The 27,455-nt window shown below is 53.4% G+C and overlaps 9 protein-coding genes across 9 annotated transcripts; 2 read left to right on the top strand and 7 right to left on the bottom strand.

Annotated features, from left to right (window-relative positions):
- Nucleotides 1–233: 233 nt before the first annotated feature.
- LTS14_008653 (uncharacterized protein) lies at nucleotides 234–1,544 on the top strand (the record flags this gene model as incomplete). Its single annotated transcript, XM_064841339.1, has 1 exon — nucleotides 234–1,544. One exon carries the CDS (start codon nucleotides 234–236, stop codon nucleotides 1,542–1,544), a length of 1,311 nt encoding a protein of 436 aa, XP_064691203.1.
- Nucleotides 1,545–3,535: 1,991 nt separating this feature from the next.
- GUT2 (mitochondrial glycerol-3-phosphate dehydrogenase) lies at nucleotides 3,536–5,779 on the bottom strand (the record flags this gene model as incomplete). The annotated part of the gene is made up of 2 exons (XM_064841340.1): nucleotides 3,536–3,624; nucleotides 3,691–5,779. The coding sequence occupies 2 exons, from the start codon at nucleotides 5,777–5,779 to the stop codon at nucleotides 3,536–3,538; spliced, it is 2,178 nt and encodes a 725-aa protein (XP_064691204.1).
- Nucleotides 5,780–8,387: 2,608 nt separating this feature from the next.
- Nucleotides 8,388–9,719, bottom strand: CIA1 (Cytosolic iron-sulfur protein assembly protein; the record flags this gene model as incomplete). Its single annotated transcript, XM_064841341.1, has 1 exon — nucleotides 8,388–9,719. One exon carries the CDS (start codon nucleotides 9,717–9,719, stop codon nucleotides 8,388–8,390), a length of 1,332 nt encoding a protein of 443 aa, XP_064691205.1.
- A 636-nt stretch (nucleotides 9,720–10,355) lies between these two features.
- On the bottom strand, nucleotides 10,356–12,347 carry SOK1 (Protein SOSEKI 1; the record flags this gene model as incomplete). The annotated part of the gene is made up of 1 exon (XM_064841342.1): nucleotides 10,356–12,347. One exon carries the CDS (start codon nucleotides 12,345–12,347, stop codon nucleotides 10,356–10,358), a length of 1,992 nt encoding a protein of 663 aa, XP_064691206.1.
- A 2,222-nt stretch (nucleotides 12,348–14,569) lies between these two features.
- Nucleotides 14,570–15,910, bottom strand: PCT1 (choline-phosphate cytidylyltransferase; the record flags this gene model as incomplete). Its single annotated transcript, XM_064841343.1, has 1 exon — nucleotides 14,570–15,910. One exon carries the CDS (start codon nucleotides 15,908–15,910, stop codon nucleotides 14,570–14,572), a length of 1,341 nt encoding a protein of 446 aa, XP_064691207.1.
- A 644-nt stretch (nucleotides 15,911–16,554) lies between these two features.
- Nucleotides 16,555–18,641, bottom strand: PTC2 (Protein phosphatase 2C 2; the record flags this gene model as incomplete). The annotated part of the gene is made up of 6 exons (XM_064841344.1): nucleotides 16,555–17,096; nucleotides 17,221–17,481; nucleotides 17,534–17,825; nucleotides 17,877–17,950; nucleotides 18,037–18,382; nucleotides 18,606–18,641. The coding sequence occupies 6 exons, from the start codon at nucleotides 18,639–18,641 to the stop codon at nucleotides 16,555–16,557; spliced, it is 1,551 nt and encodes a 516-aa protein (XP_064691208.1).
- A 632-nt stretch (nucleotides 18,642–19,273) lies between these two features.
- CRZ1_1 (DNA-binding transcription factor) lies at nucleotides 19,274–21,748 on the bottom strand (the record flags this gene model as incomplete). Its single annotated transcript, XM_064841345.1, has 1 exon — nucleotides 19,274–21,748. One exon carries the CDS (start codon nucleotides 21,746–21,748, stop codon nucleotides 19,274–19,276), a length of 2,475 nt encoding a protein of 824 aa, XP_064691209.1.
- Nucleotides 21,749–23,105: 1,357 nt separating this feature from the next.
- GUK1 (guanylate kinase) lies at nucleotides 23,106–23,763 on the top strand (the record flags this gene model as incomplete). The annotated part of the gene is made up of 2 exons (XM_064841346.1): nucleotides 23,106–23,118; nucleotides 23,186–23,763. 2 exons carry the CDS (start codon nucleotides 23,106–23,108, stop codon nucleotides 23,761–23,763), a joined length of 591 nt encoding a protein of 196 aa, XP_064691210.1.
- Nucleotides 23,764–23,917: 154 nt separating this feature from the next.
- On the bottom strand, nucleotides 23,918–25,902 carry LTS14_008661 (uncharacterized protein; the record flags this gene model as incomplete). The annotated part of the gene is made up of 2 exons (XM_064841347.1): nucleotides 23,918–25,767; nucleotides 25,863–25,902. 2 exons carry the CDS (start codon nucleotides 25,900–25,902, stop codon nucleotides 23,918–23,920), a joined length of 1,890 nt encoding a protein of 629 aa, XP_064691211.1.
- Between the last annotated feature and the right edge of the window lie 1,553 nt (nucleotides 25,903–27,455).

The raw sequence follows: 27,455 nt of genomic DNA on the forward strand, positions 1-27,455 counted from the left end.
TGCTGCCTGCTTAGTTGTCTCGGTTGCCTATCACTTCGACTGTTGACTCTTTCCTAAAACTGTCCATCATCCGATGTAATGATGCACGCTAGCAGTATGGCTGCTCCCGCAAACGTGTCTGAAGCCAGGGTCCACCTTCGAGCTCGCGGAGCCGCATGAGAGTCTAAATCTGAACTTCACTGACACAGCCATCTCTAGCACGTGAAGCTCGACGGAAGAGGAAGGAGCGCGACATGGCTACAGTCCTTACATCGTCCGCTATGCGTGCGTCTCTGCTTCGTCTCCCTCCACCTCTGCGAACAGCGACCGTCCAACGATCATTCTCCACAACTCGGCCCAGACAGTCGACGCTAGTCGACATCGTTGTAGCTCCTCCCACATACCTCCTGAACGCCCTCCACTCCACCGGTCTCCCATGGTATGCTGTCTTACCCACCTCGGCAATTATCGTTCGCGGCCTCATAACCTACTATATCACCACCCTCCCCAACCAGAAAGCCACCCAAATCCAATCGAACCTCCAACCCATCATTGCGGCGAATGTTATACTCACAAGCAACGACCCAGACCGTCGACGGGCGCACAAAGAGATGAAGTCCCCTAGTTTAAAGAGACTGGAGGATTCCTTGTTCAAACTCGGCACCGCGTTCAAGCTTACGCGTCAGTTGAGCAAGCAATTCGGTGCTTCAGGGAGGAGGTTGAGAGAACTGGCGAACTTTGCAATGTTGATCGCTATGACTGAGGCAATCAGAATGAAGTGTGGGAGTCGAGAAGGGCTGCTATCATTACTGTTGACGCCCTTCCAGTGGGTAGAGACAGCGATTCGCGACAGTGTCGCTACTACTACCAGCGGAAGAGCGCAAGGGATGTTGACATCGGCCGAAATGGCAGCTCTAAACCCCAATCCTGCTTTCCAACGCTCGCGTGACGAATTGATGGCCGAGAGGCTGGAACAAATAATGACTCTCGACGGCAATGGCAACCCGGTCTACGATTTTTCCTCTTTACCTCCGCCAGCTCCCCCGGACTTAGTCTATGCTCCTTACACGGACCTCAGCATGCAAAGTGAAGGTCTAGGCTGGATTACCGACCTCAGTGCTCCCGACCCCACGCTCACGCTTCCAGTCCTAATGTGGCTTGCTCTCTCGCTGAACGTCATCCTACGACCTACAGTAGGCGATACATCCAAAGCGCCTCTGCCAAGAGAATCGAACGTACTCGCTCCGACCGAGTCGAAGTCTGAGAAGATGACCGAAGCTCAAGCTGTGCTCTCAACTCCAAAACATGGCGCCAATGCCCGCAAGAACTTCCTCGGCATCTTCCCACCTGTTACGAACCTTCAGAGGATAGGTTTATGCATTAGCATGGCATTTGGCTTTGCGAGTATGAGGTTTCCCGCAGGCATATTGCTGTACATGTTTTCCAGTCTAGTGGTTGGTTGGTTACAGACCCGGTGGTTGGCTGTAAGATATCCCATAAGACCATCAATCAAGCCTTGCCTGCGGCCCTTAAGATTGAGGGTCAAAAGGCAGTGGAATGACTGAAGCAGGAAAGAGTGATCGAGTGGCGGTACAATATCAACTCATCGAGCATTATCAAGCGTGGAGCACCTTGCTGGGCTGGAAGCTACAGGGCTCCAGAGAGACTTGAATCTGGCTAGAGACCTTGGCGACAGTCGAACTTGCCAGACAGCCCGCTGACAGTGAAGACCCCAATGTCCGATCAATACAGGCCCTACGACGAGTACAAAGCCATACCGGCTGTGTGGCATACCAAGTCTCCGGAAACGCTTGCTCTTTGTCTCTGGTCGCCGAACCGCAACAAGCACCACCAACAATCCAAAGCGCAAACCATGTCTCGCAATCGTGAACATCATAACTTGGGCACGAAATAATGTGCCACGGCCAACGCCTCCACTATCCGTGCTGCATTACGACTCAGGACCGTTCAGATCTGATCATACGCTTCTGCTCCGTGAGCCAACTGCTAGACAAAGACGGTCCCTACCGCGGCAAACGCGCACCATGCGAAAGGTACAAGATCGTGATACATGACGAGCTCATAACAGCAAAATTGGTGCTCCAGTGATGCCTGCTGCGCCAAGATCTTGAAGGTCCTAGAACAGCACCTTGAAGTCGCGATGGAAGGCAGGAGGGTCAAGCGCATAAAGGGGCAGGAAGCGTGGTTCGTGCAAAGAGTGTTGGAAGAGAGGAAGAGGAAGAAGAAGTTCGAAGATGCGATCACGGCTTTAAGAGTGGCGAAGGAGAGGCATGGGAAGTGTGAGGGTAAGAGGGAGAAGTGGTGCGCTCCGCAGGTTTTCACGCAGGAGGAGATTGACGCGAGGGAGCATTGTACCTAAAGTACTGCAGTGTACAACAAACGGAACATTACCTCATGCTTTTGTTGCCTAAGGCGGTGCACCACGATCCTCTTTGCCACCAAGCCAGTGACCTTGATAGGCCATCGATGTGCTTCCTTCACTCAGTACAGTTGCATGCTATCGTCATAGCCGCTGATGTGAGACGTCGACACGTACGGCCGCCTCCGCAGCTAAGGGATGCTCCCTTCTTGGCACTAAAACTTTGGTGACGGTCGGAAAACTCGACCTTCTTCGCTCATAACTCCTGCCACACACGAGGTACCAAAGTTCTGACATCGTGTCCATGATGAGACAGATCAGCTCTTGGTCTGGCGTGTACACGAACATGTTGATGTCGTTGGTGCGCTGCGCGAGAGGGGGTGGTTCCAGCTTGGTGCCACTATGGACTTCTCCTCCACGTGACCATGCTTGGATTTCGATTACGGCACTCTGACGATGGAGTACATACGATCAACGCTGCTCTATTTTCCCGACAGGCCGCAGCTACATCGGCGCTAAGGGCTGTTCCCTGCTTGGCACTCGAAAATGAGGTCGAACAGCCAAGTTCGACCTTTTTTGCTTATAACTCCTTTTCGACAACATATATCAAGATTTTGAAAGTGTGACGTTGGTCGTAAGATCTAGCTCCATCAATGACATATGTATGTTCGTGTACAACTGTGCGCGGTGTTGTGCTGGAGGGGGTGGTTGAGCGCTGGTGTCACTCAGGGGTCCTCTATCACGTGACCAGCCACAGAGCTTGAACACATAGTACTCAAGAACGACTGATCGACCACGGTAATAGATGAACTGAAGGAGAGAGGCACGAGGTATCTTCCAGTCTTTGTCATAGTCCTGCAGTGTGCTTCATCCATGATCTTACACCAACTATGGGGACCCGCAACATTCGCAGGTCAAAACGCTCTCTTACTTCCATTGGGAGCGGCATTCGACTTGCCGCGCATGTGTGAACAGGACGTCAAGGGAATCGCTAGCAGCAATAAGAAGCAAGCTTCGATCGGACAACCATTCACGCTCGACGACAGCTGGTTGGTCCACGTCGAGCTGATGACGAAACATGCCAGTGGGCTGAGGTTCGATGTACATACGCACGTCCGACTGGTGCTATCAGATACTTTACTACTTGGTCTAATGTACAAACACCGATAGTCAAGCTTAAGCGTTAGCTGGCGAGTCATCGCTGATCATCGGGTTAGTTCCAGAGGTGAAATTCGAGTCCGAAGCCAATGTCTCTTCAGGGCGATCTGTACAGAAGAGTAGTCAGCAGCTGCACCTTAAGTCATAGAATCTTGAAGCAGGCAGCGACTCACCATGTCTCGCATACATCCCGTACTCCTCATCGACATACTTTCCCACTTCACCCTTCTCCACCTGCTGCCTAGTCAAACCAAGTTTACCCTTCGGTAACCCCATGGAACCCAAGAAAGAGATAGCATCCTTCCACTCCTTGTCCTGCCTTGCTTTACTCCACTTCTTCTCCTCGGTCATGATGTCCAAGATCGTGGGAAGGGCTTCGAGCGCAGCTTGCGCATTCAAGAAAGCCAGCCGTGTCCGTCTCGCAAAGACATCAACAGCGTTCTCGGCGTACTCGTGGCGGCAAGCATACCGCACTTCACCATCGACGTAAGGATAGAGTTCCGAAATACGCTTACCGCGAACGGGAAACCGTTGTTCCGTAGGTTCGCACAAGGAAGCCACAGTCCAAGCGCGATCACCGTAGGATGAGCAGAGATGTTTCGCTACTTCTGTATCGATGCCGAAATGTTGGACCAAGTTGATGAAGAGGGTCTTACTGTAGCCATGGGCGCCTATGAGACGCACATTGTGCGTTTTGCAGGTTCCATCAAGGACTATATCTTCGCGGAATCCGTCTACGCCGCTTACGAGCGGTGGAGCAGGGACAGGTTTTGTTTTAATAGTGGGGAAGACCTTGAGCGCTTCGTCGACGGCTTCTTCGGCCATTTGGCGGTAGGTCGTCCATTTACCACCTGATATCGTGACAAGACCTGATGGTGAAGTGGTGACGAGATGATTACGGACAAGACCCTCGGATTTGGATTTCTTGGGGTCCCGGACGAGGGGACGGATACCGGACCAAGCGGCTAGGACGTCGCCGCGGCGGACTTTAATATCGGGTTGGAGATAGTTTTTCACCTCGCTGAGGATCCAGTTGATTTCTTCTTCGCCAGCGATGGGATTCTGGGCAATATCGCAAGGTGCATCGGTCGTACCAGCGATGGTGTTACCCTCCCAAGGGAGGAAGAAGATGACACGGCCGTCGGAGGTATTGGGATCAATCAAGCCCATATCCGAGGGAGAGTAGTAGCCGGGTAGGATGACATGGACGCCAGAGCTGGGAGCAACAATCTCTTGCACGCTGGGGTCGTCGAGCTTGCGAATGCCATCAGTGAATGGTCCAGTAGCATTGATGACTCCCTTGGCCCTGATTTTGAATTCATCTTTGCCGCCATTGGCTTCTGCAATCTTGTCACTGACCGTGGCACCGCAGAGCTTGCCATTGGCATCCTTTTCCAGAGCAGTGACTTCAGCATGGTTAACAATAGTGGCGCCGTAGAGCGCAGCAGTCATGGCAATCGAAGTATTCATGCGAGAATCGTTGTGTGCACCATCATAGTATACCAAAGCACCAAACAACCCCTCCTTCTTCAACATAGGAAAGGCATCAAGAGCCTTGCTGCGAGTGAGGAAGTAAGATGATTCGATATTCTCGGAGCCAGCGAGGAAGTCGTAGAATTTGGTTCCAGCCCAGAAGTAAGGTGCCTGCCACCATTTCTGGACAGGAATCATGATTGGGAGCCATGATGAGAGATGCGGTGCTGTGTCAAGGAAGTATCTGCGTTCGCGGAGGGCTTCTCTGACCAGCTTGTATTGGTTGTAGTCGAGTTGCCACACAGCCTTTTCCAAGTATCGTACACCACCATGGACGAGCTTCGTGCTCTTACTGCTGGTTCCTGCCGCGAAGTCGTCTCGTTCGACTAGTGCGACTTTCAAGCCTCTTGATGCTGCGTCGAGAGCGACACCAGTTCCTGTAGCTCCGCCACCAATGATGAGCAAGTCATAGGCATTATCGTCGTTCTCATCTTGCTGCTCAGTACCAGCTATAGCATTTGAGACCTTGTTTGCAGCTTGCTTGAATGCTGTACCAGCACTGGCCTTCAGATCGGCGATCTGCTCTGCTCTGCTCTTCTCTCTTGGGAAATGCTGTGCCCGGTAGACTCCTCCTTCGCCGTAAGTAGGAGGAGGCACAGACGCAGCTTCTGTGCCAGGAATGTCTCGCGGGCGATAGATGAAGTAGACTCCTCCAGCACCGGCTACACCAACGACAGAGGCATAGCCTGCTGCTCGAAGCAGTCGACTACCAATAGTGCGACCAGCCATGAGTTGTCGGGGGCAAGAGGCAGCTCGAGACCGAACCTATTCAATAATAAAGACCGACTTACGGCCCTGTGGGTCAGTCGTCGATCGTCCTCGAACTGCAGCTCCACCACCCGATGATCTTTCGTCGGCAGCAGCTCGGTGAAATAACTCAATGGCGGAGGGTCAAGGCGGGTGAAGTGACTGTGGGCCCGTTATGGCATCACCCAAGATTGGCAAAGCGTAGAGGAGGAATCCTTCGACATGATATAGACTTTACTGCCACGACTTCTCCTCATATAGCCAAGCATCCTCACGACGGAATGCTGCGGTTCAGACTCCTCTTCTCTACGTCGAGCTCGGAGGTTCAGCCCTATGTGCCGGAGAAATGACGCACGGATCTTCCGAGGCTTTCACACGCCAAAGAGACTTTGCCACGGCTCTTGTCAGATAACATAGACACTGATTTTAGATGACTCCAGAGCCAAAAACCAGCAAATTGCTGGTGCACTATTGGGCCGGTGCACACAGAGCTGAACTCACAAAGCTTAAGAGGAAATCGTCTTATCGAGCCTGGCGCCGTGCGAGTACACGGAGCATGGCGTTTGCATCTTCCATATGAGAATCTCGAATCAGCAGACAAAATGCACTTATGACGATGGTAATGAACGTGTAGATAGTGCTTGTTCGCTGTGCGTGCTTACTATACGGTAGTTCCAGACGTCGACCAGTCATTTATAGATACAAGCTACAAGCTGTTGACTTCAGTTGACAAGTTCGTGGAGTGTAAATGCCTGCTCTCGACCATGAGCTTGAGCATCTCGCATCCGCTTGCTGTTGTATACCTGGATTGACAGTTCGGAAAGTGTGCATTCCATTGCTCACTGACCACCGACATGCGCCTCTTCACACGGACCCATCACAAAGGTCGAGATATGTCGAGGACAGCGGAGACCTTCGAAAGTGCAGCCATTGAACATGAACTGCAATCACTTAGACAGGGGCCCCCGGTTGCAAAGTCAAGATGCCATCTCGTTGCCTGCGGGCCTGCGGGATCAGATCTACTCATTCGTGGTGATGGAAACTGAGCGCATCACCATCACCAAAGCTGGCTACACTAGACCAGCCCTCCTATCGACCTGTCGAGGCATTCAGGATGAGGCCCTCGCTACGTACTACAGGGGCAAACGCTTCGCATTCGACGTCGTAGACTACAGTAACGGGCCGCTCCAAAAGTTCGTCGCGCAAATGCCAACGACGATCGAGTATCAATGCGACATACATATCGAGTACAGAATGGGAGCGGCAACGCCGAATTGGCCGCATCTACTAGCCTAGCTCAAGGAAAGCCACGAGAGCGAACATATCATGACGCAGACTCATTTGGAGGATCCTACGTTGGCGGGTCCTAAGATCCTTGCTGTGACTGGGCTATTTTCTCAGGTCTGCGAATTACGTGAGGTGCCTTGGGAAGTTGTGAGGGAGGTTGTTAAGGCGCAGAAACCATTGCTGGAAAACCTCGATCGTTTGTGGAAATGAAACATCGAGGCATGGTTGTCATCATGGACCGAGCACAAGCTATGGGTATGGATAGGGAGCTGACAGCTTGCGATGGATCGTGTCGGCTGATTCACATCGTGAAAATGCGCACAGCTGGCATGCCCGGTGTCGTTCAGTTCTTACGTCAACGTTGCGGGTCAGCAAGGTTCTTGTTCCATCGCTTATGTGAACGTACATCAGCTTAGCCGGGCTAGGTGAATGGACTCGAATGTAAGCAGCGACTGCTCTTAATCTCAATTTGCGGGTCATGCTCGTTCCTCCACGAACATCAACTTTGCTTCGCAGCATCCCCTTTCCACTCGACCTCAGTGTACCGGGTCGCGATTTCCGCTACCACCGCCAACGTGGCGCCACATCGCGAGAAGTACATCTCGGCTTCTGGACCTTCCACGAGAGCTCCGCAACATGATCTACCACCTTACGGTCATGCATGCCGACGAAATCACCATCACTGGCCATGGCTACGCGAGACCGGCACTACTCTCGACCTGTCACACCTTTCGGGAAAAGGCGTCTAAACTATACTATGGCGGCAAAAGCTTCACATGTCCGGTATCCAGCTACGATATCAGTCCAATCCAAAAACTACTCGCCCCACTGAGAGGATTGACAAAAAAGAGGTGTGTCTTGACGTACACCGTTATATTGGTGGGCTCTCCGCAGCCACATTGGTCAAATCTGATGCAGTGGCTCCAATGGTACCATAGCGGTGCTGTACTGTTGCGTCTCAAAATGACCGCGATCTGGTCTGACGGACACGGCGAGAAGCTGAAGCTAGTGCTTTCCATGTTGTTTCAGCAAGTGAAAGAGCTGCGAGATCTGGACTGGTCACGCGTGCGCAGCCTTGTCGAGGCGCAGAGGCCTATCTTGGTGGCTATCGACAAGCGATGGGCATGATCTTGGCCGGGTGCTCGAACACGGCAGGTGAAAGAGCGCTCATAGGATGACAGTACACGAATGCGACAGCAATTCGAAGCGCCACCGTCTGTTGTGCCGTACTCAGAGCGTCGGAGGAGTTGTATTCTGCTACACGGTCAAAGTAAAGGATGGCCGTGTTCATTGAAGCCCCAAATCAATCCGACAACGTCCAGATCTTCACTTCGCCATCGTCCCCCGTGCTGATGATGACTTCTTCGTCGTCCGTAGTCTTACCCTTGTCTGCTCTTGGCGCCCACACAACGTGATTAACTTCGAACACATCGTGCGCATTCTCTGCTTCTGCCACCACTATCCATTCTGTTGCATTTCGATGACCATCCTGTCCGTTGACTTCTTCCGTGACAGATTTTGACGACTCCGATGCAGACGTGCCCTCAGCCATCACAACGTCCTCATTCTTCTCAGCACCATCCTTTCGCCACCTCTCCTCGTAAACAACAATCTTGCCATCACTGCCCGTGCTAACCACCCTTCCCGTCTTCCGGCTCCACGAAACGTTGTACACGGGCCTTTCATGAACCTGCGGCAGCCTTGCCTCCTCTAGCCATTCCTCCTCGAAATCTCTATTCTTCCAAATACTCGGCATCCTCGCTCCACTAGCTGCAGGCTTATTCTTGGAAGCCTTCCTCCATATCCTGATTGTCGTATCATCTGAGCAGGAGATCAGTCGTGGTCCCGCCTCCAGTCTCGTAGCCACATAAGCTTGTTGCTCCTCGTTCAGATTTTCTTGCGACCCAAGAGTGTAGATGCCGTTGGCGTCCTCAAACTCCACCCACCACACCGTGCCCTCATGCCCTGTCATCAGAGCACAGCATGCCCAGTCGTCCACATCCTCTCTCCATAACCTGATATTGTCATCGTAACTCGCACTCGCCAGTAATTCCTCCTTAGGATGCCAAGCCACACACTTTACATCTCCTTCGTGCTCCTGCAGCACAGCGACAGTCTCGAAGTTGTCGTCCTCTAGTTCTTCCCATATCCATACACTCTTGTCTCTGCTGCATGTGGCCAGAAGAGGTGCTGTTGGTGCAAAAGCTAGACTCTTGATCTCTGAATCGTGACCATCGAGAACAACAGCAAACCTCCACTCGTCGTCGTCCTCGTCATCCTGAGCACCGTTCCCACCCGATAGTCCAGCCGTGAAGTCTACTTCCTGTCCCTTCCCCGTCCCAGCAGCATTCTCACCCTCCCATCGCCTCCATATTCCAGCGCTGCTGTCGAAACTCCCAGTCGCGAGAACACTCTCGCCGAGACTATTGGGCTTCCACGCACAACTCCTTATCGACCGCTTATGTCCTCCAGAAATTGTAGATAGTTGTTGGAAGTTCTGTAATGAGTAGATCCGCACAGTCTTGTCTGAGCATGCAGTCGCGACAATGGGTAGATGGGGATGAGGGGTGCTTTGCCAAGTCCGAGTGTTACAGGGCGGAGTGCATGTGGCGAGAAAAGTGAGAGTAGTGGGCATGGTTGCCCAATGATGTACGTTGTACTGTGGTGAAGATGTTGAACTTGTGACCAATACTGATCTTGAAGTTGAGGACAAAATATCAAGATTGACGTAATGATGTGGGATGCGTCACAATGCCACCACAAGAAGAACAAGAATTACCACTGTACAAAGTAACAGAGATCATGGTTGGGATATTATAAAGTCATTTGCTACCTACTCGTCGCCCTCACGGCTGAGCACTCCCAGTAGGCATCATAATAGAGTACCATACAGCACCATCAAAGCACAACCAGCCAACACTGTGGGTATATCTGTCGCAAACCAACCGATAATGCCCACGCCAACAAAATGCCCATATCCATAACTCCATATTACCATGCCCCAACAACGCTCGCTGACGCCCATTGCCGCCAATGCTTGGTAGAAAGCCACCCAACGCTGTGCTAGTTCAATCAATCTGGTTATGGAAAAAGTATTGTACAAAGAAGATCGGGGTGACCGATGTCGTTTGGTTGTAGAGTGGTCAAGGTGGAGACCTGTGTGTGAGTCCGCTTGGCATGTGAGTGCTAGTAGACAGTTCAAGACTCCTGCCTGGACAAGGTCTTGTCTCGAAACAGGGACAGTATGACTCCTGTAAGTATGAAGTCGCGCTTAAGTAGTCGGATGCTGATGTGCGTCCAGTGACTCCGATTCCTGTTGTGTCGCATCGCCAGCCTCTGGATCGGCACCCTCTGTGCCTCTCGGGATGTCCGCATCAGCGGCTGGCTTTGGTGTCGAAGCTGGTGTGGGCATACCGCTTGGGACATCGGTGACAGTGACACTCACAGGCAACCACTTCTTACCCGGCGCATAGACAGCCTGCGCAATCGGTATCGTTGGGCTGGGTGTAAGAGAGGCTGAAGCACTAGTATCTGCCTCACCCACCTTCGGCGCAAGATAGACCAGATCGGCCCAGACTTGCCAATGCAAGCAGATGATATGTGTCATGCGCCTCACAATATCCTCATCAGGATCATACTGTTTCACCATGCCCGCAGGCGGTGTCAACACAGCACCGAAGCCAAAGGGCGAAGGTGAAAGCGCAGGCATGATCGTCGATACGAGTGCATCCTGCAGATCCAAGGCCGACATGCGGATATGCGCATCCACGCAGACCTTCAGCTTCGGCAATAGCCTATCACAAGTGTCCCTAGCAAGCTTGTCGAAGGCCTGAGAAGTCGGCTGAAGAGCCTGCGCCAGTCTCTGCTCTACCATGCCTAGCAGCGTGCCGTCAAAAGGTGGGTAGCGGCCTTCGAGTACGAGCAAGAATCGCACAATCTCCACGGCGATATTCTCGACGCGTTCGGTGAAGCGACTCGACATGCCTACGATGGCGGAGACGGCGCATTGGAGTGCACCTTGCGCTTTTAGGAGTTCAGCGGGTGAGACCCATGGTGGTGTGAGTTCAGCAAGGGTGGCTCGGCAGATCTCGTGGCTGACTGTGCTGCGGATGTCGTTGCGAATGATGCGAAGGCGGTCATAGTCGAGGTAGAATGATGGCGGGCAGGGTGTTGCTTCGTTGAAGAGCAGATCTCGCAGTAGTGCAGATGAGAGCGCATCTAGTGTTGTCGGCTGCGGCGTACCAAGCTCAATTGCTCGCGCAGTGAGACCTTCCATCTCCTCGTCAAACCACTTTTGACACTTGCGCACCTCGATCTTGCCCAAAGAGATCCGATGAGCATTGTACCTACGCTGGAAGTTGACAGTATCATCAACCAGCAAAGGACGCATATGCCGAATCTGGTGGTTTGCTACATCGAGCTTCATCGCCTCGAGAATGTTCAGCAATTGACGTAGTCCGTTCACGAGCTTGTCGTGACGATTCTCCAGCGCACCGCGTTGAATGTCCATCGACATGGCGTCCACAAGCTCATCGCGCATCGGTGCACAGTGCTTCTTCACGACCGTAGCAAGCCACGTACTCAGATCGATCAGATCGCAAACGCCGTTCGTGATCTGCTGCATGATCAGATCTACGTCCAATCGAGCACGGATTCGCTTTTGCTCATGATCTGGGACCAGGGTGCTGAGAATATCGCGGATTGCTTCAAAGATCTGCCGTAGTCGTCTTTGCGTTCCTCGAAGTACGCGCTCCCAGTGTGCTTGGGCTGCGGGATACGCAGCAGTCTGCTTTCGAACAGCTGCGAAGCCGTACATGAAGAGCTCGCCTTCTAGAGCTTGCCAGTACTGATCGGCAGACCTCAACTTCTGCTTGCCCTTCGACCCTTCCAGATTGGGTCGAAAGTGCAGCTCGCGGTCGAAATTGACATCATGGCGTAGCTTTGGGTTATTGATGATTCGCGGCATATCCAGCTCTGCTAACGACTCCGGTGTGATAGGAGGCTGCTTTGTCGCGACCTCGTAGAAGTGTGAGATATCCGCCCCGTTAGGTTCCATATTCTCAAGGATATAGTCGAAGATCTCGTAGATGAGTTCCTGGTCGGACATGGCAGGAGAACTGCAAGATAAGGCCGGTGATGCGCTTTCGTATGAAGTAGTCGCTGGCGATGTCGATGCCATAGATGCGCTGTCATGACTTGTTGTCTCTGGCTCTAGTGACTCACGATCCGCTGACACTGGCTGGGAGCGGGTCTTGCGGTGCATGATGGGACTGCTCTCGCCGCGGCTGAGCGTGGTCGAGTGGGCGTGTGGTGCATTGGGTGAGCATGCCGTCGCCGTCGATGAGCGCCTTGGCAACTGGTGACCTGATGGTCCAGGCATATTTGGATCCATGTGTCGAGGGAGCAATTAGGCTGCTATAGCCGAACCAGAAAACGTGATACCTTCCGCACGTGTGAAATACCTAGGAGTATCTCATGCCTGGTGTTGTTGAGCCCGGGATAGGTTTGCTGAGTAGTGAACGACGCCAGACGCCTCACTAATGCTCAAGGTCTGTCGATGCTTCTAGTCACGAGATCCTGCTGCTGCGACGCATGTCAGCGCCACTCCTACACAGTGCACCCACCCGCGACGATGAGGATAATGAAGATGTTGTAGCTCGAGGTCGCTTTTCAGGTTTGGCACAGTGTACAGCGTCATGTTGTCGAACCCCAAAGCGGGCAATGAAGGCTCATGCCATTGTTACTCACCTGCGAGCGGCGGTCGAGCCACTATGGTTTTGCCAATTCCCTCCCGATGGTATGCGTAAGCAAGAAGAAAATCCGGCGTGCCTTTGAGTGACGAAAATTGCTGAAAGCGTATAGCAAGGAGTGCTCGCTGTTGCTGAAGGATGGAATGTTGAAAGACGGCCGCCGCCAACCACAAAGGAAACTGTTCTCGTTGCTTGGGAAAGAATGTCTGACACAGTAATGGTCGTTGCGCCTGCGACCAAGCGTGGTGTGTCAAAGCTGAGAGTACCTGTCTAATTACAATATGAACGTTTGTGAAGTGAGGTCAGAGAGAGAGAGTGTCAGGAAAGGCAAGTGTGTTCACTTCCGCCCAGGTCCGGTCGAGTCTCGGGTGGTCGAGAAGTGTATGTAAGGGTAGTCGTGGACGGGTATGCACGCTTGCGCAGCGAGCATGGTAGAGTACAGTCAGAGAGGGTAGCAGCACCATTCTCGGCTCTTGCCAGCGCTGCAGACACACAGGTATTATTTTTACTACAAAAGGAGGGAGGCGACATGCAACATGACCGACCGTTGTCGCTACCCCGTCCGACACATGGCCGCTCATTAAGTCAAAAGCCTGGGTGTCCTGCACGTCCCAGGGGATGGCGCTCAAAGCTTCCAGCAAAGCCAGCGGCGACATGCAGCTTCATCACGGCTGTGGAGATGTGAAAACACTGAAGAGAGTAGTGATGATGCGAGGATGGCGCAGTGCAGCGCCAATTATTCTCGGTGGTGCAGGTGCAAAGTCTCTTCGGCCAGCGGCGAGCCATACACTCAGCGTCAAGACGGTGTGAGTGGGATGACGAAGCATGGAGTCGTGTTTTATGCGGCCAAGCTTTACTCAAATTATGATCCTCGTCGCAAAGAACAGAAACTTTGGCTGTGGCAACGCCGCTAGAACAACGGGCCGCAGAAAGATCAAACGAGGTTGCATGAACCTTGGACATCACTCTTCGAAACGATGGCCGTACCACAATTCATTAACCGTCGTCCATGGACCGACATGCTTCTTACGAGCAGTGCCCCGAGACTGCATAAAGGCGACCACTGGATCGAATCACCTCGGACTCTCGCTGTGTTTCTTAGCGTCGCTTTGCATGTCTACTCAGCTGGCCGCAGGATTCCGTGGGACGAAAATACCGTGCATGCTGATCGCCACTGGGACTCGGACATTACAACGGCAAAAGGAGTGAAGGGCTCTATGCCGGTATATAATAAACATGATGCAGTGCCGTAATATGTAACAATAATGACTGCACAATTAATTGCGAGTATGGGTGTCTGCCGACTCAAGCATATGTTGCTGGGGTAGATAGTAGGCACATCCTGACATCTGCTTCATACCACAAGACTCGTATGCCAGGTTGGAGGCCCTCGCTGATCTTCACAACGCTTCGCCCAGGGCATTTAACACGTATAATGCTGCCAAAGTTGAGTGGTGACACAGACGTGAGCAGATATCGGTACGAAGCACAATCTGTTCTGGATTACAGTATGATACAGTCTCGCGGATCCAGACTTTCTATGAGCACAACCGCCAACGTCCATGGGACGTTGCATCCAGGTCGTGGCAACGAGACACAAACAAAACCTTGCTCCTCGCCACCCACCGATCTAGACAAGTCCCGTCCCAGCACTCACCTTGACAACATTCACGAACATTCTGTTCAAGCAATCTATGCATAACAACTACATCCTTTCCTTCCCCTGCAACCCAAACTACATCTCCATCTCAACAGCCAAGTGCCCACTACCATCCTCACCCTTCTTCCCCATCGCCCTCCCCCGACTAGCCTCAGCAACCAGAGGACTCCTTCCCCCATCCTCCTCCTCACCCTCACTCCCACTCTGACTAGGAGCCCTGCTATCCGACAAGTTCCGTCTCCGACTCCCACCCTCCATCCACCCCTTGACACCCCCGATAAGTCCCATAGCATACCCAGCCGCGAAGTCCATAGTATTAGCCTTGGGCTCACCACGCTGAGGCGTGACTGAGCCACCATTGCCCGTACCCAGCGGACTCCGCGCACTGCTCGCACGACCCGGTGTGCCATTCCGGAGAGACGCAGCCGGGCTAGCAGGCCTACTACCACCCGGTTGCCAGAACTGCTTCAACTCTCGACTCAACTCCTGGCCCGTAGTCGTCCAGTTCTGCCTAATAGAATCCCTCAGCTCGAAGATATTCCGCTTGATATCCAGCTCATTCTTCTTCAGCCAGGAAATATTGAGCTCTTGTCTCCTGGTTCCACGCTTCAGTTGTCGAGACACGTATTGTTCGTAGTCGCGGACGATCTTGGTGATGATGCCGGTGGTGCTCACGCCTTCGGTGCGTTGCGTGACGAGGAACATGCCCTTTTCCTTTATCGGCTTGTAGATGTCGTCGCCTTCGCTCGCGCCGTAGGGGAGATCGTCGTGGGCTACGTAGTCGATTTCGTGTTCTTCCAAAAACCCCATATTGATGATCCAAGGACAATCCTCAACCACTTCATCCACCCATCTGCAATGCCTGAGTGACTCCGCACGCTCCTTGCCAGACATGACGGTGAGACCCTTCCTCTTATGCGTCTCAGCATCACCCGTCACACCCACGATCAAATAGGTATCCGGAAACGCCGTCTTCGCCTGCTGAAGCACACGCATGTGACCCAGATGGAACATATCAAACACACCATCCGCATAGACGCGTACAGCTCTGTCTTTAGGAGGCGGATTAGTCTTGTAGCCAACAGGATCCACCGCACCAGCTGGAGGCGGAGGAGGCATCCTCATCTGTCCTGCCTCGCCATTCTCGCCAGCGCCCTCCGCTGCACCATTGGCCGGCATTTCCACTTTGCTCGCGGCTCTCGGTCGGCCAGTCGCATCCTTCGATCGCTTAGCTGGAGGAGCATCTCCGTTTTGAGCAGAGCGGGTGCGTTTGGCTGGTGAGTCGACGACAGGCGTGACTTCTTGTGCCGTGTCAGTGGCCTTTCCATCTGGCGTGGTATTGACAGTACCCTCGTGTGTGCTGTCCGGTGCAGCGTCCTTGGACGCGGTGCCGGCTCTTTTGCGTTTGGGGGGCATATCTTGTGGTCGTGATACTGTCTAGAACAACAACCGGATTGCAAGTTCCGAGCAACGATTGAAGAAGGCTCGATGATCAGCTGTCAGCCCATTCACCAACCTTGGAAACCTGGACGCAGAGAGCCGGGGGACCGGTGGAGATTGGGAGTTCGAGCGAAGGTCAAAGCGTGCCTTCTTTCCCGCGGCGAGCCGCAAGATCGCAGAAAGTCAATTGGAAGTGGAACAGGGCTCTCGTCTCGTTTCGTCAAAGTGACGTTGTCAGCAACATATCTCGATGGAAGATAAGTGCAAGATACCAACTTTCCAATCCTTTGCAAAGAACTTATCGGTTGGCATGTGACAGTATTCCTGTTTCGGCTTGCGGGCGACGTCATGGGAAGTACGCACAAATGCAGGATTTCAGTAGCACGATGCGAGTGCTACCACTTATCACTATGGCCAAGACCGGATATCCCGACGACCAGAAAAGCATGTCTGTAGAATAAAGGAAAACCTTGGTTACCGCTACAGTATACGCACAAGGGTATCATTTACTGCTGTCTGCCTGCCTGTTCTGCGTGCCTGATAGCTGCAGCTACAGGCCCCCACCTCGCTCGCTCGCTGCTACATGCACAAAGAGATTCTGCCGTATAGGATAGCGCCGCTCACTTGGATGCAGAAGAGGCAGCAGCCTCCTCATGCAGCTTCTTGTTATCCACGCCGTCAACCGGCACAGACATTTTCGGCTCATCAGCAGGACCTTCCGAAGACGTGCCGCCTGTAGTACCAGACGATGCCGAGGTGCTCGAGGTAGAAGTCGACTGCTGCTGTTGCTGCCCCTGAGGCGGCGACATCGGGCTCTTGACCTCCTCCACCGAGTGCATCGCCGGCCCACCACTACTGCTACCCTCCACCTTCTGCCCATCCTCGCCCTTCCCACCTTCACTACTAGCTTGCTGCTGGCCTTTCCTCACCTGCTCAGATAAATCACTATCCTCCAACTCCTCCGCCTCGCCGCGATCAGCCATGTCCACGTCGCCGTCATCGTCGGGACCACCTGTATGAATCTCAGTGCCGTCGCCAAGCAAGATGATGCGGCCACCGTTACCTCTGCCTAGCATGCGTGTTCGTTGATCCATGTCCATGTCGTAGTCGTCTGAAGGCGAATCATCGAAGTTGTGGTGTCGGCCTGGTCCTCTAAACTCGGCTAGGAGGATGTGTTAGTAGATGAGATTTAGAAGTGCTGCCGCAGGTCGAGGTCGATTGAAGTCAAGTAACAAAAGGCAGAGCAAGCAAGTGCAGAGCAGGCAGAGCGAGGGATCAAGACTTGCCGTACTCAGGAGGTGCACAAGGCCCATCGCCGTTCGAGACCCTTTCGGCCACCATGTCGTACCACTGCTCCTTCGTCTTGCCTTGTAGGAGACCAACAATGACCATGGTCATGTTGTCACAGCCCACACCACCCGTCTCGCTGTTACTAGCTAAGCAGTTGTCCATCATGTTCTCGCAGATAGCTTCAAGGTCTTGCTTGGCGGCAATACCTCTTCGCACAAACTCGACGACCGCTTGTGAAGATTGGCAATCCCAGATACCTGGATTCTTGTCAGCTTGTGCGCCAGGACCGAGCACTCAATGTAAACTTACCATCGCAGGCAAAAACGACAAACTCGTCGTCTTCGCCGAATTCGTGTACGGTAACTTCCGGGAAGGCAGTGACAATCTGCTGCTCCGGTGGAAGGTCGGCGCTCTTCTTGAACTCAAAATCGCCAATAGCACGACTCAGTGCAAGATTGCCATTGACTCGGCCGAAGTCGACGAAACCGCCAGCAGCGCAGATACGAGCCTTCTCGCCCTCGTTTTGAGGTTTGTGGTCGAAGGAGAGTGGCTTGGCGCGGCCTTTGATGCCGAGCACGGTTCGTGAATCACCAGCGTTGCCCTGTAAACATTAGTATAGATGTCAACAGGTCATGTCTTTGCAATGACGTACCACATAGATCTTCTCCTTGGTCATAATGCCGACCGTGGACGTGCAGCCAGAGACCTCCTCCTCGTACTTGGGATCTACACAGACATCACGTTAGCATATCCGCCACTCAAAGTACTACACCCCCCTCCTCAACGCCCCGATAAGTGCACAGCAAACTCACCACTCAGAATCGCGCGATCAATCGCCAAAAATCCATCCTTCAACGCCTGCTCAAAATCCTTCTTCTTAAACGCCTCCTGCTTGGCAATAATATCATGCAGATGCTCGCCCGTATATAGCGCCACTTTATCGCCGCCGTGCCCGTCATACACGCCGAAATACGTTATCCGCACGTCCGACTCTGTGGGTTTGGAGTCCGCGTCTGCTGCTTTGCCTTCGCTGCTGCCGCCTTCGGCCGGGCTCTTGAGGTCGAGGATGGTGCTGTGCGCGTCTTCCATGTTAATTCGCCAGCCTTGCATGGCGCTGACGCCGTAGATGCAGCGGTCATCTTGGCCGGAGGAGGAGTGCTGTGCGGCGAAGGGTTTTGTGTCAGTATATCTTCTTCCGAGTGACCGCAGTCATGAGCTTCTTCGAGTGCCAGTGAAGCCACTGGTGTCTGTTCCCGCCGCTTTCTCCCAGTCTTCGGGTGTATATGCCCATATCTATCTGTACGGTATAAAGTGGGGCTCGCAGAAGTCGTCATGGTTCCTTCTCCTTCCACGGCGGCGACGAGGGGTGTAATGTGCTTACCTTGTCCACCACGGGCTCCGACAGTGTCTGACCCATACTGTGACCGAGTGCTCAAAGCCGAGCGAGCAAGCAACAATGTCTCCCTTCTTCCGTGTGCAGGTGGAATGTACGGAGGATGGTTGGAAAAGGTGGGGTCGGGGCAGAGTCTGGAAGGCGAGGGCGGCTGGGTGACTGTTGCTGTACAGGAGAGTTCGTTTACTCGACCGTGAGTGTGCACGTCGTATCAGTCGTATGGAGGCGGAGGGGATCTGAATTCAATATTGGGTAGGGAGTAAGTCAGAAGAGGCTGCGTTGTGTCGCGTGTATGGATGTGCTAAGCAAAGACTGCCACGACCCAGAACTGCTCAGTGCGATGACGTTCCGAGCTTGGCCCGATGCGGTCGCGCTTAGAAAACGCCTCCATGGAGCTTTCACTCCTGCTAGACACTCGCAATCATGACTGAACCTACGGACAAGTGAGGAAGTCATGAAAGTGCCATGGGGTAAAGCCATCAAAAGTGGGTAGAAGTGGCATCATCGTAAATCTATATTCAACCCCATATATGCCAATATTGCACTCCATAGCCAAAAAGTAAAAGGGATATATGGTATCATAACAAGCAATCATCAACCCAACAGCAACAGAAGCTCAACGCTCAGCCTCCAAGCGCCAACCAACCTCATCATCATCATCTCCCCTCAAAATCACTCAAGTAATCCCCGGCCTGGTTATGATACATCCCCCCACCACCACCAAACCCCTGATGCTGCTGCTGCTGAGCACCACCCTGCGCCTGCCTCTGCCCCTGTCCCATGTTCACCCCAAACCCATTCATAATACTCATCGTAGTCATCGTGTTAATATTATTCAACCCCGTCATCCCCGGGTCCGGATACCCGCCCATTTCATTCTCGCTGCCGTCGTCATAATACTCGCCACCGCTACTAGCCCCAGCGTCAAAGGAGCTGCGGCCAGAGTACTCCTCATCGATCGGTGGGTCCTGAGGCACGGAACTCCAGTCGATCCCGGCTAAGGCAGGATACTGCTGCAGTAATGCCGCCGGGAGGAAATTATTGAGATCCATGTGCGGTTGGTCGAGCATGGGTTGTGGAGCGACGAGACCGGCGGCGACTTGCGCCTGTTGTTGTTCTTCCATCCATGCTCGTTGGCGCTCTGCCGCTTCTTCGTCGAGGAGGGGCTTGATGCATACGCGTCCGGCTTCTGATCGGAAATGTCTGCCCAATGCATCTGCGCGAGCGAATCGCCGCCCACAACCCCAGTGTGCGCCGCTCGTGAGGTTACCCTTGCAGACGAACTTCTTCTCGCCCGAATGCAGACCCTCGTGACGTTTGCGGTCGTGTTGTCGGGCGAAGGCTTTGCCGCAGACTGTGCAGACGAAGGGCCGCTCGTCGGTGTGTGTGCGCAAGTGAGACCGCAAGTTGTAGGCTCGTGTGAAGCGTTTGGGGCAGAGATGGCATTGGAAGGTAGCTGGGTGTTTCTGTATGCGGCCCTTGTCTGCGCCGTTGGAGGGCGAGCGGTCGGGGTCGGCTAGGTCAAGAATGTAGTCGCGTTGGTCGGAAGCATGACTAGTACTTCTTTGGCGCGATCCATGTGACCCGGCACGACCACGACCAGGGGATGGTGACCGTGAGTTCTTCCTGTCGTTGATGGGTGCCAATAACTCGCCGGGGTCCGAAGTTTGTGGTTGCAGAGACGGTGATCTCACCCGACCAGGCATGAAAGGTGACGTCGGCCGGGAGCCAGCGTGTGAGTCCGACTTCGCGCGCATCCTATTGCGACTTTGACTTCGTAGAGGCGGACTCAAAGTATCGTCTGCATGAGTACCAGCTCGCATATTCTCCATGGGATTCCTCGTTGGTGGCGCATAGTCAATATTGATCTCAGGCGGGCTCATTTGGTCAGCCGCGCCTTCGCCAGGACTTGTATGGTTGAGAGCTGGAAAGGGATCTTGCGCCACATTTGGGAATAGATCGAGACCATTCGCCTGCTGAGTGAATTGACCATTCATTGTTGCTGCAAGACCGTAATGGTTGTCGGCCGTGAAAGGTGGTAGTTGCTGGATTTGTGGTTGTGGAGAAGGATATCCACTGTGGTTGGGGCTGATATAAGGCTGCTGCATCTGGCCCTCGCTGATAGAGAAGCCCTGCAAGCCGAGATCGCCATTGAACACTGCATCCTGAGCCGGGTGCATCGTTGGTGGGGTGGTAGGGTTCTGATCGAAGCTGTCCAGAGTTGCCAGGTATGGTGATGCTTGCGCCGAATGTGACGACAGCTCAGAGATGTTATCCGAGTGTTGCCGTCTGTGGCCACCATATGCGCGCGAGGGCCACTCGTTCTGACCTTGCGGAAACATTGCACTGGCCGGGTCGAGCGACTCGGAAACATTGCGCGGTCGGCCCATCTGCTGCTGGAAACCGTTTTGCGCAAATCCTGGTGTCGCATGCGGGCTAGGACTTCCAGATTGTCGCCGCGTCATGTCTGGGTACAAGTTGTGAGGTGGTGTGGGGGTGTGGGACTGCATAGTGGCAGCCATTTGGTCTTGTGACACAGCAAGATTGCTGCTAAGGGGATTTACGGATAACGGATCCAGTGATCCTGCGTCCAAGCCAGATAATAATTGTGGATCAAGCGATGCGCCGCCGTCGAAGCTTGACCGTGACAGATCGTAGTCAGGTTGGTTGAAGTCGAAAGAGGGAAATGCGCTTGTGTCTTGGCTGAAAGGGAGATTGTTCTGGTTCAGCGCACTAGGCGAAACGTGATTGCTGCCTTGACCGTTCTGGCTGTAGTCTTGCGATGCTAGATTTGACGTCTGAAGAAATGCCTGGTGGTTCGTAGTATCTGACAGTCTTTGCGACGGCGATATCTGCGACTGTCCGCTCTGCTCTTGCTGATAACCAGTATTGAAGGTGGGGTCCAGCGACCACTTCGCCTGCTGTGAGTAGTCCTGCGTGAAGCTGGGGTCGGAGAAAGCGGCTGTGGAGAAGCCCTGAGGGTTCAGAGACTTGAAGCTGTTATCGTGTGCGGATATGTTCTGACTGCCGGCAAAGGAAGCATTGAGCGGCGGGTGCGGCGAGGTGGAGGCGGAGTGTGGGTGTCTTATAGAGTGAGCATGGCCCGAAGAAGGCGACCGGCCTCGCTCCATGCTGCTTAGGTACGTCTCGTGCGCGATCAAGGCGCACGGTGTGGAGTGGAGGGTGTAAGAATTGGGTTGCTAAAACGAGACGAAGTGTAGGCCTGCTGCTGCTGGGTAGCTTGAGGTGAATAGTGAGGGCGGAACGTTTGGCTGTTCTGGGGGTCCGTGCATCGTCGGGCAGTGCGTTGCGTGAAGGATTCGGGTGATTATTATTGAACGCTAGCAGACGTGGATGAATAAGAGGAAATGGACTATTTCTTTGGCCCCAGCGAATCATGACTCCGCATACCGGGCGCCAAATGGCTCTACCTTGCCTCGTGCAGGGTATGGACAGCAGAGGGCGCAGCACGCAAAGTTGCCTGAGTGCTGCCTCAATGTATGAAACGGCTTGCACAGCCTCATATTTGAGGCGGGATGGACAGAGGTGAATGGCTCGCATTTTCTAGCTATCGATAACCCTCTTGCTAGAAACGGCAAAGGTCTGTCAACACTCAACACTGTCAAGCGTTACGGAGATGTGGAATACGCCTTGCACGTTATCTCCAAACTCTCGTCACAGTCATCATCGAAGCTCTAGCGGGTCTATCTTTGGGCTCCACGCCAAGAATACAGCGCAATTATGGAGTGATGCGGCGCTCCAATCAGATGCGGACACACTTCGTTATGCCAATGAACAACGCCAGGTCATGGGCTGACTAGATCGCATACCATGAAGCATCTCTCCATCACATGCTCGTTCACGGCATCCTGATTCCGCGCGATGCGCAGATGCAGATCCGACTTCTTCTCGCGACACGGCACCATTGAGCCATTTGGCAGAGTGTCACATGTGTCTTCTTGACGCAATGACGATCAGAACGACGTCAGATATCGGCGGAATCAACGGCCCCTCAGATCGTCCTTCCATCTCCCTCTCTGAAACGTGATCCATCGGAACTCTACGTGCAAACCGTGCCTGTGCCTGCAGCCCTGCACAGCCTCGTTGTGCATGTGGGACCAGCGTGGCAGTGGCAGTGTTCCTGACGATGGGAGCTTCCATGTGCGGCCTCGCATGGGTAGAAGGGCACGTGTGGTGCTAGGGAACTCAGACGATGCGCATGTGTCGTCAATACCTGCCACTATAATAATAATAATGTGTATATGGTTCTGTACTCATCGTATTGAGAAGGCACGGAAACGCCAAGGCCCCGCCATTGGAGCCGCATCTCCACCACGACGCTCCACCTCCACACATTTGTCCCAAGCAGACCTGACAATCCACACAATGCCTTGAATGCAAACCATTCGCCGTCCGCTTCACTGCTGGACGACCTCGCAAATCACAAGCACAGCCCATAGAGCTCCATCGAAGAACTTCCTAGCCACAATGGCGCCCACAAGTAAATCTACCCAAACCCTCCACGCAAAGATCGAAAGAGCATTCACTTACAATCCCCCCTCTCATAGCTGCCCAACCCCGCCCCATAGTCGTCTCCGGCCCCAGCGGCGCCGGCAAATCCACCCTCCTCAAACGCCTCTTCGCTCAATACCCCACCCACTTCGGCTTCTCCGTCTCCCACACCACCCGCTCCCCTCGCCCAGGAGAAGAAGATGGCATCGCCTACAACTTCGTCACGAAAGAAACCTTCAACAAACTAGTCTCTGAGAACGGCTTCATCGAGCACGCCCAATTCGGCTCCAATCTCTACGGCACGTCCATCGCAGCGGTGAAGAATGTAGCGGAGCAAGGTCGGGTTTGTATTTTGGATATTGAGATGGAAGGGGTGAAGCAGGTGAAGAAAACGGATTTGAATGCGCGGTTTGTGTTTTTGCAGCCGCCGAGTGTGGAGGTTTTGGAGCAGAGGTTGAGGGGAAGGGGGACGGATAAGGAGGAGGCGATTAGGGAGCGGTTGGAGCAGGCGGAGAAGGAGATTGAGTTTTCGAAGACCGAGGGGGTGCATGATCGGATTATTGTTAATGATGAGTTGGAGCGGGCTTGGGGGGAGTTTCGGGCGTTTTGCGTGGAGGGGGTGGAGGGGAAGTAGATGTGTCATGTCTTACGTCAGTATGGAAAGTGTATAGGCAATGCAGGGGCGATCTGCCTTGGGATCGTATGGATTGTTTGTCGCTCGGTAGCAAAGAGTGGGCAATAGAAGAGATCATGAGCCATGATAGATGTATCCGATAGATATCCTATCACTACCTCGTCCCACCTCCACTCTCCGTCCTCTTGACCTCAGGACTCTGCCTTCCTACCCCCGCAGGTAAAGCAGGCACGGGCGGCACACCACTACTCGGACTCGCGACCCCACCACCACTACCACCACCACCACCACCACCACCTTGGCTAGCAAAACTAGTACTCCTTACGCTCTTCGCCGCCACACTGCCCCTCCTACTACTCCCCACCCCACCACCACCACCACCACCAGCTTCAGCCTCGCGTTCCAAAAACTCACTCCACAATTCCGCCAAGCTCTCCCGTCCCTGCAGCCCCGGAGTCTCAGGCACGAAATCACTACTAAGTGTAGGTGTGCTCGGCGTGCGCCTGAACGGCGAGACGGGGAGTCTAAGACTCCCCATCGTTCCACTCCCGAAACCCAATGCCCCGGCGCCTGTGCGCAGGAGACCCGCTTGTTCCTTCTGTGCTTCGTCCCAGCCTAGTAAGGCGGCGATGAGTTGGAGGATCTGGAATTTCTTCGCATCGCTCCTGTCTAGGGCTAGGAAGTGTAGGAAGTGGTTGGTCACGAGTTGGCGGTCGACGTTATCTTCTACTTTGCCTCGCTTGAGGAACCGGAGGGCTTTGGTGAGGTGGTCGTTTAGGATCACGGCTTCGTGGCGGAGTTTGCCGATTAGGAGGTTTTTTTCTCGGACTTCTTTTTCGAATGGTAGGGCGCGGTCGAGATCTTTCTTCGCGGCTTCGAGGTGTTGCTTTAGTTCTTCTGCGCCGGACTCGGCTAGGCTTGCTTGCTTCTTTAGCTCATCGAGCTGGGCTTGAGATTGCTCGACCATTTCTCGCAGCTCTCGCTTCCTTTCATCCTGGAGGTCTCGGAGCGCACGCTGTAGTCCGTCCACAGTACTGCCTTGCGTCTCTGTCTCATTCCTCACGCGCTCGTAAGCGTCCCTCGACCCACCGAGCTGGTCTTCCAAGTCGCCGACTCGTTCTTCCAGTGCTTCGCGGCGGCTACGTTCATCGGTGGCTAGAATTTCCCAGTCTTGCATAGCCTGTTTTGCGACTTCGTATTCTTCTCTGATGTAGGCTTCGCGGGAGACCATTTCGTCCCGTTCCTTGACCCAATTGCTTGTCGAAAGATTCGTCCGGCTACGTAAACTTTCGATCTCGCCGGTCTGTGCGTCCAGCTTGCTGCGGTGCTCGGTTATGGTTTCTTGCAACCGCTGGTTCTCGTCTGCGATTGTCGAGTTACTGGCTTCGAGTTCTTCTATTCTTCGTCGGGCCTGCTCCAGTTCTTCGGCATCCTGCTTAAGTCGTTCGCCTAGTTGAGATCGGATGGTGTTGACTTTGCCTAGTAAGTTCCGGTATTGCAATTCAGCATTCTCTTTGCCTTGCTGGGTCTGCTCTAGCTCGGTTCGCTGTTCGCTGTGGAGTGTTTGAATTGACTCCAAAGATTGTCGTAGTCTTGTCACTTCTTCTCGCAACAAGTCTCGTTCTTGCTGTAGGGCATCCAGACGGGCTGTAGTCTCGGAAGGCAGACTATCTGGCGCAGGAGCGCTGGCGTCCGGCTCAGATGGTGGTACTGTCTCTCTCTCATCCTGCTCGACCTTTTGTTGTGGTGACTGTTGTGCTCCATTCTGTGTGGGAGGATCTCGAGCTTCTATGGGAGATGCTGGTGCCGGCGGAGATGAAGGCATGTGCAGCGTATCTTCACTGAGCTTCACCACTCGTAGCGTCTCGGGCACATCGTCGTCATCATCGTCCTCGTCTGCATCCTGGCCAGCCTCGTGCTTCACGCCGTTCGCTTGTGCACTCTCAGCTGCATCCGGAGCCCTGCCATTGGCCTTCTTCTTGCTCTTCTTCTTTTTCTTTGATGCTGTAGAAACGCCGCGTCAGCCATGTCACTCCAGAAATACTTTGGTCGACTTCTGTATGCTTTGCAGGCGAAGGAAGCTTAGTCTGATGACCTACCTGACTTTGATGTGTTGTCCGTGCCATGCACTGCTGACATGGTGGCAAGAGAACTGTCTAACGTGCGAGGACCAAATTATATATGTCCACGAGGTACCTCTACTGTTGACCTTGATTTGTGTCCATGTTGTCCCTAGCGTCGGCTTCAATGCCGCGAGCTTCGTGTTTCATGTGAGTCTGACACGTGCGATAAACGACGCAAAACGTTGCAGAAGCGATGGAGGTTGCAAAGAAGAACTCAACAGCCAAGCATGCTCGTCTGTCTACAAGTCTATATGAGACGGTATCAAGGTCAAACAGACCACATCTCAATGTCCATGTCCACCCGCACGGCTGACTAACACCAGCGCACGCACCAGCAAAGAAAGGTCAAATTCCATCTCCATCTCATCCTCTTCTTCTTTCCTTACCACTGTGTCCCAATACCGTAAGTAACCCAGCCTCGCATGTGAGGAAGACATCGACATGTTCTAACTATGCTCTCTAGCTTATACGATCTTTACAATAACCGTAGATCAGTGTATATTCTCCGTGGACCTATAACGAGGTTATTCGCGCCCTTTATAATTCGAGCCTTCGAAAGCGCTTTCGGGTGCTGGTGGGGAGATCGTTTCGCTTGAGGTGTACAGATTCTATGATTGGGGAAGAGAATCTCTGAAGAATGAGAAGAGATGATGGCAGTCATTGAAGGCTACTACTCCCCTTCACGTCAAGATGATGTGCCGGTTTATGGCTAGCAGGCTCTGATATGTGGGAGCCGGTGAGGGGTACGAAGCCTGGGAGAGCAGCACGATATGGAGTCGTCCATGTGTCGCATGCATGCTGCTGTCGATATAGCAGTACGACGACTCGTCATTGTTGTTGGTGCTCGGGCATGTCGTGCATCTGTGCTAATGCCCCGAGGACATGATCAGTTCATGATCGAGTACCTTGCGCAGGCCTCATAGGACTCGGTAATTACCGCCACCAGAGGATGTTTCCATCTTGGCACGAAATATTTGGGTTCTAGACAAAAAAGAGGCGCTCTGGCTCATATCTCCCGCCACGCAACGAAATACACAATTTCGAAACCAAGACGATGATCTGTGTGCACAACTCCATCTTGCGGATACTCACATGTAGGTATGCTTGTTGCCGTGTTCTGGCAAGAGGGGGTGCCTCGACAAATCTCCCACCCAAAGCTTCTCCTTCACGTGATCTTCCCCTCCTCTCTTTTGAGCTGCTGGCAATGCTACCTTGGAGCTTATAGCACAGGTCACGGTCACCGCCAGTGCTAAGGGATGTTCCCTGCTTGGCACTCGAAAAATCAACTTCCACGAAAATTTGAGGTTTTTGGCTTATATCTCCTTTCACAACACAATTTTGAGAGATTCAACACCATGACGGTGATCTGTGATTTCAGCTCCATCTTACGGCTATGCGCATGTATATACATCTTGCGTGGTGCTGTTGCTGGAGGGGGTGGCCTCGACAATGTCTCACGCAAAGCTTCTCCCGCACGTGACCTTGCGCTCTCGCAAGGGGTAATGGCAAAGCTGTCAAAGTAGTACGTGGAGAGCATCAGTGCATGCTATGGCTGGGAGCACAAGACAA

This window comes from Recurvomyces mirabilis, assembly GCF_035927965.1.
Source record: "Recurvomyces mirabilis strain CCFEE 5264 chromosome Unknown scaffold_26, whole genome shotgun sequence".
Lineage (NCBI taxonomy): Eukaryota > Fungi > Ascomycota > Dothideomycetes > Mycosphaerellales > Teratosphaeriaceae > Recurvomyces > Recurvomyces mirabilis.